The sequence below is a fragment of the Leuresthes tenuis genome, unplaced genomic scaffold (genome assembly GCF_036924035.1).
Source record: "Leuresthes tenuis unplaced genomic scaffold, fLeuTen1.0.hap1 SCAF_4, whole genome shotgun sequence".
In the NCBI taxonomy this organism is placed as follows: Eukaryota; Metazoa; Chordata; class Actinopteri; order Atheriniformes; family Atherinopsidae; genus Leuresthes; species Leuresthes tenuis.
Genome location: NW_027325358.1, coordinates 24,739,393 through 24,751,482, shown reverse-complemented (window position 1 = coordinate 24,751,482; position 12,090 = coordinate 24,739,393). Strand labels below are relative to the sequence as shown.

General features: G+C 38.8%; 1 protein-coding gene across 2 annotated transcripts in view; it reads left to right on the top strand.

Moving 5' to 3' along the window:
* grin2bb (glutamate receptor, ionotropic, N-methyl D-aspartate 2B, genome duplicate b) overlaps positions 1-12,090 on the top strand; it is a 123,765-nt gene that overhangs the window by 27,162 nt on the left and 84,513 nt on the right. For both annotated transcript variants that reach the window (XM_072383352.1, XM_072383351.1), the window contains exon 3: positions 3,139-3,819. In XM_072383352.1, the coding sequence (XP_072239453.1) occupies positions 3,139-3,819 (681 nt within the window). The remainder of the gene's footprint in view (positions 1-3,138; positions 3,820-12,090) is intronic.

The following is a 12,090-nucleotide window of genomic DNA, read 5'->3' as shown; positions in this document are numbered from 1 at the left end:
AATGAAAGAATCTAATAATCTAAAGTGAGCTATATAACTAATGATGAGATGTAAGGTTAACAGCAAAACAAAAAGCAAGAGCAAAAGAGTTTTAACTTTCCACTCCTGAGGTGCAGCGAATGATACATCAAGCAGAGGAGGCTGGACAACGTTAAAGAGGGATGCAAGCTGATCCTGCAAATCTGAGCAGCTAACAGAATGCTCATCCAGAACAGACACACTTTCAGTATTAGTGAGCACATAATAGTATTCAGGGGGTTGTTGTTTTCTTTTTCTAGTGTTTGAGTTGTTAGTGACTTCAGACAGCCAAATATATGCTGTTCAGGATATATTTCATATAAAGTATGTACATTTTAATATAATGTATTTTTATTGTATTAATGTATCTTGTATACATTTGACATAATATTTCACCTTAAATTCATTTTTGAAAAAGTGAGGAGTGTGTTATATTTATTTATCTATGAAATCATTAAATCTAAATGACAGAAATTACTACATAATTCCACTTTTTTTCCGGAAGTGTGTCCCCTTTATTAGTACGGCTTTTTCAAATATCTTAAAATCATCTTACATGGGGTGAACAGTTTTGTCTTTTCTTAACTGTAAAAAAGCTGGCTTGGAGGATAGAATGAAAAGCAGCGAAAGTGGTGTGTAAGTCAGAGAGAGAGGGGGAAACAAAAAGGGGAGAGAAACTCAGTGCAGCTCTGTTGGAGTGTCTAATGGTCACTTAGCCTGGCAGTGAGTCGATGACGCTCTGAGGTTGTCAATCTGTCAAAATACACCCAGTGTTATCCTGACTCCCTCAAAACCCACACAGATGTCCACATACACACAAAACTCACTATATAGTGGCTGCTCTGTCTCTGATGTTTGCCACCGGGTTCCTCTCAGGGAGTCAACACACAGCATAATGGATTTGGTGTTGTCACTTGATGCTCTATGAGAAAAGATCTCTCTCAGTGTGTGTTTCATACCCTATATGAGTAATGAATTTTCTTTCACAATTAAAGGGTTGGCTTATCTGAGTCATTAAATCCTAATCAATACTGGATTTTATTGCTATTATTCATTATATCAAGCCAAGAGAAAACGCATAATTACACATGCATATATATATATATATATATATATATATATATATATATATATATATATCTTTTTTTACTTTTGACTGTAATTTCCAAATGATCATATCCTAACATACTCATATACCATGTTTCAGTATTGCTTTAAGGTACTACTTTACTCCTACTACTACTACTTTTTTTATTAAAAACTTCCATTACCCTCTGATGTCCTAAAAAAACAATATGTGCTTGGGTCTCATTTCAGGTGTTTACGCCTCACGAGAAATTATTGTTTTTGTCTTCTTTCTTTAATATTCACAGAGCCTAATCTCTGCAGAAAATGTTTAATAGATATCTTTGTCTGCATGTCCAAAAATTAGTATTGTCACAATTCATGTATGTATATTATGAGATGGCATTGTATATTTAAGGACTTTCAAGAATTTTATAAATGTCTAACCAAGACTGGTCTCCTCTCAAACATGACCCAAGAGGCATTTGCTCATTCTGGCCAATATAACCTATTAATACATTTGTAGAACTGCAAGTGAAGAGTAAAAATCATGTATTTTAGCTCCACTCGTGATTGTTTTTAAACCTAATCAAACAGTTTTGATTTCTGACTACAAGTGATGCTACTACTTAAACACATCCAGGAAGTGATGAAAGCGTTTTAGTGAAATGTTGTCCTTTTATCCAATAAACATAACTCAGAAGTAAATAGTAAATGGACTGTACTTGTACTTGTGTGGTGCTTTTCTAGTCTAGCTGACCACTCGCTTTCACACCAGATGCAACATTCAACCATTCACTCATACAGCAAGTTCATATAGGCCCACACACTTCTTCTAAGCATTCAAACACATTCATACACCAATGGACGCATCGGTAGTTAACGAAGGCTTCAGTGTCTTGCTAACCACCGACCTTCCGATTGGCAGGCGACTTCTCTTCCTCCTGAGCTACATGTGCTTTCATTCGCCAACCATTTGCAACTGAGCGCAGTAGAATATAACGAAATAGTGAGTGGAAGTTGAAAAATGCAAAAAAAAAAAAAGTGTTGTTCAGGACTTATTCTAAGTTTAAAACTAGAAGTCTCTTACATGAAGGTCTCTGGATTTTCTATTTCTGCAATCTCCTCCTTCCTGCATAGAGGTTTAATTTAATTGTATCCCAGGAAGACATGAAAATTAGAGGCTGCAACTTAGAAACATTTATGAAGACAGAGCTTGTTGACATGCTGACAGCTTAAAATTCTGTTTACACTGGTACATACTGAAGAAAATGTAAGATCATTTTTAGTTTCCCCCTGATTCTTAAGTTGGATAAGTTGGAGTTTGCTTGCAGGACCTTTAAGACCCAATCCCTGTCCTACCTTCAATTGTCTTTTATGGATCAAGGAGTGGAGGTAATCTGGTTGTTCAAGGAGCATTTGGATGCCTAGATGACAACTGCTCCTTGATCCCCAATAGAAAAGGGAACCATATCCCAGTCGGGCCAATTTGTATGGCCAGTTGGTTGAATTGGGATTGGATCCAACTTGTAAAGGAGTAGTTTTATTTTTCTGTATTTGTTCATTTACTAAATTAGTGTATGTGGATCACTGTTATCCACTCTGCCAAATAAAGTATGGATTCAACGCTTCTCAAAGTGTGCCATGGTATATGGCAATAGTCCAATATATTTTTCTTTGTTGTCAGTACCCTCTGATCATGTCTTCAGCTGTCTTCAAATGATGGTTTTTACCATTAACAGCTGCCAACATGGAACACCCTGCAATCCTCGCTGTCTTTGAGATTTTCTGTTGCAGTCAGCTGTCAAAGTTGCTCAGGTCTTTAAACTGCTCAGTTCCTCCTCATCCACAGCGGTGACTATGAGATCTGACCGTTATCTGATTGATATTTCCCAGACCTTCCCAAGTGCAATTGTTATTCAGTTCACCTGAGAGTCGTCATAATGTTTTGCTTTATCACTGTAGTATATTCGTTTTAAAATTAATTAGTCTACTTCATTTTGTAGGTGTGTTGCACTTATTGTCCCTCTGTGTCTCTCCTCTCTTCCTCTTCAGGGTTGGCATTTACACTCCTCCACAATGCTTGTCAGCCTCCACCCTTCTCCCTCCCATCTTCAGGACAAGTGCTTGGTGGCCCCCTCCTCCTCCTCTCACCCTCCTCCTTCAGACCAGTCCTCCCATCATCCTCATCCTCGGCTGAATCTGCCCTTCCTCTCCTATTCCTTTTCTCTGCTCCTCCTCTCCATACTCCTCTTGCCTGCCTGCGAGTCCCGGAGGGGGGGAGGTCCAGGAACAGGGCCTGGAGGTGCCCCAGGAGGACAAGGTGGCCAGAGGGGAGGTGGCAATCAGAGGGGCGTTGTCATCCCTCCACAGTACTCTCCCGGTTCACCGGCGCTACCCCCTATCAGTCCTAAATTGATAAGCTCACTCAGCATTGCTGTCATTCTGGTGGGCAACTCAAGTGAAGTAACTTTGGGGGCCGGACTTGAGAAAGAGGACTTCCTCCACATCCCTTATCCTCCCAAAGTTGAGGTGGTCACTATGAACGAGACCGACCCGAAGAGCATTATTAATCGGATCTGCACGCAGATGACCAGGAACTCGCTGCAAGGTGTAGTGTTTGGTGATGACACGGATCAGGAGGCCATCGCCCAGATCCTGGACTTCATCTCTGCTCAGACACATATTCCTATCCTGGGCATTAGAGGAGGGTCCTCCATGGTCATGGCTGCCAAGGTAGGAAACTGAACAGTCTTTAGCTTCTTGAATAAAAATAATGTATTTTTTTCTGAATTATTTCAAATGGGAATAGAAGTCTTGATCGTATTAATAAATTTATCACCCTCAAGCAATTGTGAAGTCAAATTACATTTTGAAAATACAACATTTAAAAACTATCAATATTAAACCTAGAGTCTCGCAAAAGCAAATAAAACAAAAATGCAACAGCAAGTCAGCCAGCACAAGAACATTTCATGAAACAATATTTCATAAAACATACTATTTTTTTGAATGGCATATTGTAGGAAGTCTCTAATCTCATTTAAGAAGAATGTGCATAGATTTACTACATTTGACTCAAATAACGACAGAAAAGCACGATGTCACAAGCAAGTTAGGTTGTTCTGCTTCATACGTTCACACATGCGATGATGTGTGAGTTTGGGAAAAACACTACATTAAAGATAATTTGATGCTTAGGTTTTAAGTGAATTTTAGAGATGAAATCTCCTTCCCAGAGATTACTTGGCTTTTTCTACTGAAGCCTTTATTCTGCTTCTGCTGCACATGTTCGTCAGTCATACACTCACACATAGAGAATGAGGGGGTGAATGCAATGAGTAGTGTTGGCATGGCAACCACTCACTTGCTTATATATTTCTCTCTACATACAGCATGAAACCAGCTACAGAGGGACAGAGGGAGAATAAATCATTATTTTTTATTTAGAAAGAAGCAATGGCAGAAGAGAAAAGGTCATGGTTGTGGAGGGGCGAGGTTTTCAGTAGATGAATGAACAGATTTAAGCTCAATAACAGGGACAGACACAGGAAAAAGCGATTACAAATAGGAAGGGGAAAAAGTGAGGAGGCTATTGATGGGTGAATTGCTCCTCACTGCAGCAAATGAGTGAATTTTTTTATAGCCATTGGAGCTGTTGCTTGGTTATTTATAGCATTTGAGTCACACAACCCGATGAATTCCTAAGAAAAAAAACATTGTGCAACACTAGAAAAGAAAACAGTTTTACTTCAGTTTCAAAACTGTATCCACAAATAAACAGCATGCTGCTCAGATCAGTTAAGTCAGGATACACGATGTGCTAAACATTGATTCTTTATCCCTTTATTTTTGCTGTTGTGTTTTCCTTACAAAGAAAAGATTGCTTAAAAAAGATCTGTTAGGATCTCTTAATTTTTTTTAACTGAAACATTTTCACACAAAAAACATGTACAAATGGTTTGGCATCAAGCTAATTTTTTAATAGACACAAATAACCAAATCATTTGTTCTTTGATGTTCACTTTAAATTGGGGTTAGCACACATGATTTATTGTTTTGGCAGGCCGTACACTATTTGTAGCAGTTCAGGTCATACGATCCGATTTCCCACAAAACTGCTGTCAAACAATCCATGTTTTGCTGTTTTTGTTTTATTAAAGTTATATTGTAGATGTGAATATTGTATTATCAACACAATAAAGGAGACACCGGTGTAAAAAAAAAAAAAGGTGACGCCAACTGAGGTAGAGCTGCGTGGGTGAGGTGGGACATGAGACCGATTGACCCTACACGTCTCAGCGTGCCTCCTGTGTACACCACAGGTGGTTTGTGTTACATGTAACAACTGACTGCTGCTGCTTTGTTTTAACACAATTCTGACTAGTTTATGATAGAATGTGTAAAGGATGAGCAGAGTTAAAGTTTTAAACTAGAAGAATTAATGATGAGGTTTTTTTCAGCTAAAAGGGATATTTTTTTAATAGTTTTTTTGTTTTTATTTAGTGCTGAAGTTTTGTTAAATTCAGACAGTAGACTGTCTTACTCCCAGCAGACAGCAGTCAGAGCTCTTCTCAGTTTAGATAGTCAGAAATTAATCTTGGCCAGAGAGCCAAGCTAAAAGCTGTACAAAACACAGCTATAAAGGAGCACATTTTTAGCCATCTCAAACAGCTCAAACTTAAAAAGAAATTCCATTTCGGTTCAAATGAGAGTTATATTGTGTATTTTTACACTTTACATTTGTTTACTTTGTCAAGCGACAGTTAGAGTTCCACTGGGCCATTTAATTGTTTACTGGGTCCATCTATATCCCAGTATACATGCAAGGAAGCTAAATTAAAATCATTGTGACGCTTTGGACTGTGTGAAAAAATGCTTTTCTGTTGCTTCCAACTTTCTCTTTGGGAGATCATCACACATGTAAGTATAGCTGATGTCACAGCACAGAGATTTTTAAGTTGCTTGAATGATGACTGTGTCAGATGATGATATGGTTGATGTGGATAATTGCTCATTGCCACAATCAGGATTTCATTTGAGCAACACAGCAGTCTGGGAATGCCTTTAACGTGTAAATTCAACAGTGAGTTTAAGGCATTGATGGGCTGTCTTCATGGGTCCTAATGGACTGATTTCTAATCACAATTTTTGTTGAGATTAGCTGTCTGCAAAAAGAAATAGAGAAATATGTGAATAAGAGCAGCTTTATTGGGAACTTGGCTATATTGATATACAATTATGCTTTATTGCTTTTTACAAAAAGATGGAAATTTTGAGCATAAGCTTAGCTCCTAGACCCATTGAGTTGAGTGTATACATGCAGCAATAGTTTGATTCTCTACCACAGTATTATTTATACAGTTTTGGTTGGACTATGATATTTACATGCATTTTTAAAGTCAGATTTTTGTTAGACTGACTTAATGAATATTTTTCCAGTGTCATGTAAATACACTCACTGACAACCTATATGTGACACAACCCCAGTACAAAAAATGTTAATCCAATTCCCTTAATGTAATCAGTCCACTCGTTCTCTTTTCACTTCTATTTTGTTGTTCCTCCTGAGGTCTTTATTTCTGATGCAATTTCATGACGTCTGGCCAATGAATATTAAAATCCATTTCTATTCCACACGCAACATTGAACATGCATGAACTTTTGATAGCACTTGATCATTTAAACCACATTGTTCCATGTGCTCAGTGGAGATGATGTGGCCAAATTGACCTGATTCGTAGCTTTTTTCACTCTCCAGCACCTCTTTGTATTAAGTGTGACACATGAGGTTGGTCCATTATGCACCAAGCAATTTGCACGGTTCCATTTAGCCATTAATTCACATCGTACCATGTGTTGGTATTGGCATAATAGGACGACAGAGTTGGCCCTGGCCCGCACTAAACTATGGCTCTGGAGACTAATGAGGTCTTTCAGATCTATTGTTGAGACTTAAGCTGTGTGTGTCTGTGCATGTGTGCAGACCAGAGCAGCATGCTGGTGTACAATGATAATCACCTCTTTGCCTGTGTTTGGGGAGATTACAGCAGTTGTTTTCACCACAAACAAGGTACCTAGAGGCACACAGCACCCTGATATCATTTTTCATAAATGGTTCACTCTCCTTAAATGGGACTTTTTTTGCTCAGGATTTTGTTGCTTTATTCAATACTGCCTACTAGCTTGCACGCACCGGGCTACCAGCTTACAGCTTTTACTTCTTTAATATAGGTCTGTCTTATGTGAAAAACTGTCTATCAGGTGGTCAGTAATAAAACTTAGGGATGAATGAGCTGCTGTGTTGTGGCTCCCTCGTGGTATGATTTTTCATGGATAAAAAGAAAAAAAATCCTTTTCTGTGCACAAATAGCTCTCCCTGTCACCAAAAACTGATTCACTGCTCTTTGATTGATCACCACAATTATACACCCTCTCTATCTTAAAATAGGCATCCTTTCAGAGAGGTGTGTGTGGACCTCTTGTCAGACATGATCTGGGAAGTAAATTATCTCACAGACCTGTTTAGCCACTTGGATCTGACATGTGTCGGGTGATAAGTAGGTTCTTACCAATCTATTGCTACCAATGATTATTTTAGCCAAGGGGTGCTCTCTCTTTTTTCACTCTATTGTTCTCATTTCCAATTGGTGATTTTATGAGTCCCTTCCTTTCATTATCCAAACGCTGTGTACTCAATTGTGCAAGTTTGTTGTACATGAAGGGATAATGGATGAAGTGTGTACTGCCCTCTTTTGCAATTAGTTACAATCCCAAAAGACAAGGGTATTAGGAAACAAATTACAATGATTAGCTCAACATAGTTTTGCAACCCTTTCTTAAATGCAATAAAAACTTGTATGTGTGATCTGTTAATTGGCTCAAACATTTATTAAACAGATGCAAGTATAGAGAAATACATTTTTAGTTTCTTCTTTGACCAAATTCATTGTATTTTCAAAATATAAACACATTTCAAATTTGAGCCCAGCAGCACACACAAAAAGGCTGTCAGAGATTCAAAGAAAAACAGAAAACATTTTAGAATATACCGGTAACACCATTCTGGAATATTCTTCAACCAGCAGACTGGTGACAGATGAGGATGTCAGGATTAGGTATAAAAGGAGCATCCACCAAAAGCTGCACATGAACACCACAAGAGTCTCTGGACATGTGATCTCTGGTCCATGTTTCAGCTGTTTTTGGGAAAAAAATATTTTTGGTTCCGCATGCCAATGATTAGAGAGACCATCCAGGCTGTTCTATGCAAAAGGTGCAAAAAGCTGCATCTGGGATTTTATGAGGCTCCATCAGCGTCCAGGGCATGGATGACAGCATATGTGTGAGGGTACCATTGATGGAGAAGCATGTAGTGTAATTTTAGAAAGACATATGCAACAATCAAAGTGACATCTTTTTCCAGAGGCTGCGAGTCGTGCAGATCTTGTTTTGCACAACTTACAACAGCGTGGTGTTATTAGATTCCTCCTGCAAAAAGGAATGGTGATGTTACACAGTTGTAAACATGCCTCTTTCTCAACTTGTTTTGAGTGTTGTTGGCATGAAATTGAAATATCTGGAAAAAGATATTTCTAATTGCAATGATTTTGGTCAGTGTGCATGCTAAAAATGAGTTCTTTGGACTTCTGTTTGTTCAATAAAAGTTTTCAATAAAATCAGCAAATTACAGATTTAAGTTGAGTTTTAATTGCATTCATATACATTTCCTGTCGTTTGGGGTCTGTACATTTTTTTTTAACTTTTTAACTTAAAGCACCTGCACATCAGACATGATTTCTTTACAGGACAATGTACAGCATGCAGTTGTTTACACAGGCCATCTGTAATATGGCTACACAGTTTGCACTGGAGATGTCAGTGATCAGTTTCAGACCTGAGTTTCTGCTCCCTTTGGGTGGTGACACTGCAACAAAAATGCTCCATTGTCAAATGTAACTTCCACAGTTGTTGCTGATTGTTTTAGCAATAATAGAATTTGTTTACGAGAGCAAATAAAAGTTTGAACTGGTGCTCCACTCCCGGTATAGACATCAGATTTGATGTATGAAGGGCTACTTTTTAAAATATACGTATTGTGCATGTAAGGATTACTTTGCAGGCGTGTGCAATGAAGAACGTCTGACTGACTAGGTTTGAATGAGGTAATAACAACAGAGATGCTCTAGCAATGATTGCTGTACCTATCCCCTCTCTGTAAATCTAATTCTATGCTACTAGAGCTTTAAACAAACTTTCTTTCTCTTGCACTCACTCTGTCCTCACGGGATGCCGTGGCAGTCTTCATTTGATTGATGTTCTCTTTTTCCTGGCTTTTAACCCTTTAACAGTCCAACAGATGGAGCCTGTGATAGGAAATAAATCTGCTCAGAGGTAATCCTGTTTGCCATCCCTGCTGTCTTTGACAGCCAGCTGTAGGAAGTGAAAGAGGGCACGAATGTTTGACTCTCACAGCTAAAATCAAAAGAGCTCAGTCTAATCTGAGATGTCATCAAACAACAAAGCCTGAAGCTGCTTGGTAGAGAAAAAAAAAAGTGACAGGTGAAGTCAGTGGTATGGTTCAGGTAGTTAAAAAGCCCATGACCGAACCTCAATTTTCACACTTTTCTCATTTAAAGTCTTTAAAGTTCCAGGAGATAACATGTTTTAAGTGAAACGTCGCTCATCTTCTGCAAATGTTTCTAGTTGTGAGGCAGATAATGAATCATCTGTAAAATGTTCACTGTCAATTTATTTTAGACGTTTTCAGTAAAATATCCATCTTCCGAATATCCGAGGTTGCGTTGCGGAGAAAACAAGTCCAACAGAGAAACCCAGAAATTTCTCTCTTCAGTGACAGTCTCCAACTCTTCCTGGTGTTCCCAGGCCAGAAGGGATATATGATCCCTCCGGTGACTTCTGGGTCTACCTTGGCGTTTCTTCCCTGTTGGTTAAAAAAACTACTAAATGGAGGCGACCTGGAGGTGTCCTACTCAGATTCCTGAACCAGCTCAGGTGACTTCTTTTGATGCAGCGGCTCTACTCCAAGCTCCACCAGACTCTCCTTGAAACTCTTTGCATTATCTCTCAGACTGAGCCAAGCCACCCTCTGAAGGAAACTTGTTTTAGCCGCTTGTATACACAATCTTATCCATTTGGTACAAACCAAAGGTTTGAATGTAAATGGACCACTAAATCGAAGGCTTCCTCCTACACCGCCATTCCTTCACCACCGTTTTTAAAGTTCTTGTGGACTGGAAGGTAAACAATGGACCACCATCACAAACGTACAGACCACCTCTGCAAATGTCTTCTCTGTCGTCTGCGCTTCAACATTTGCAATATAAGCATTTGTTCTTCAATATTGATGAGCTCCAACTGCAAATACAGCTGCTCCACCTCAGTTGCCCTTGTTTACTGTTAACTGTGACCGGTAGAAAAAGCAAGGATTCGGCTATAACCTCTGAAACCACACAAACACACAGCCACACACCACTAGCGGCATGGTGATTTGCAGAAAACTTCGAATGCTCAATGACGGCGTCATGGTATGCCGTCGACGTGACGCAGAAGCATAAACTAGGCTTAACACCTTCATTACTGCTGACGAAGCTCTAATCTGCTTGTCCATCTCTTGCTCCATTCTACCATCACTTTTGAACAAGATCCCAAGATACTTAAACTCTCATTCTTGCGGCACATGGTTACTGCTAGAGAGAGATGGTAGTCTTGATGAAGCATTTTGAAGTTGTTCTTTAGCAGGTACATAGTGTTCACAATTTAGTTTTACATGCTAGCTTGCTAATTGCCACAGTATAGCTGATGGGAAGGAAGTTAGCGTTACAGGCATTTGATCATCAAGCAAACTACACTGCATGCACAGTTATTTGGAAAATAAAATGCTCTTGTCAATTGTGAGTATTTGAACATCAACCTGGAAAAATTAGGCAACTCTCAGTCCAAAGAATATTGAGGCAACTATAATTAAAAAAATGTTTCCTCCCAATTACTTATTCTCAATTTTGAGAGAAAGAGTAATTTTCAGTGTAGGAGTAAATAAATAACATAAAATGGCAATCCTATAATGGTTTTACACTTTCGGGTATATTTAGTGACTAATCCAGCCGCCCATTTTGTCATTAGCTGCAATAAGCCTTCTATTCGTGGCGTCTGTCAGATTTCTTGCTCTGTTTAGAATTGACTTTCACTGAAGCAGCAACGACAGTATCCCAAATGTTTTTCAAAGATATGTACTGTTTTGTCTCATATAGTATGTTTGAGAAGGGCCTACTGTCCCTCAGAAGGATTTATGTCTACTGGCCTTTGCTGGCTAGCTAAGCAGTGACGTTTTAGACGGACGTGACTTCTTCCTGCATCACTGCTTGTAAAAAGTATCTCCCAGAAACAGGCAATAATTGCATTGCATTGAATTCAGTGATACTTTATCACTTTCCAAAGGGAAAATAGATTGTATAGTATACATTATTAAGGAAAGAAAAATGCAGTTCTACGCATCCTAAGTTTTTAGCAGTTGACAAACTGTTGGTAAATTGGAAGTGCAGTGATTAAAATCTCTAGATATCCCCATGAATTCTTTGAGACCATTATGAAACTTCCATTTGCCTCTGATCCTGTATATTTTTTCCCGCTTTATGAAGAATTGCTTTGGTTCAGTCTGGTTCAAGATGTATGGCCAAATATATTCATTTTTTCTTCACTGAGCTTTGTTGAACACATAGTCAAACATTGTGTGTATAAAGTTGTAGCAGAATCTTACCAATATTGGTCATCGCTTAGCAGAGATGGGGAAGGCTGGTGTCAGCTGCTGATGCGTGGCTATGTAGGTGGGGACAGATTTACGTATTCATAGATCCCAGTGCTTCAGTTTTGTTGCGTTTGAACTTGGTTGTGGCTTTAAAGGTTTGCATGGCTGAGAACAGTGTTGCAATTGAATAAATATTTGGCAACCATGAAGGTTCTGTGAGAAACAATGAGAGTCAGTGTGTG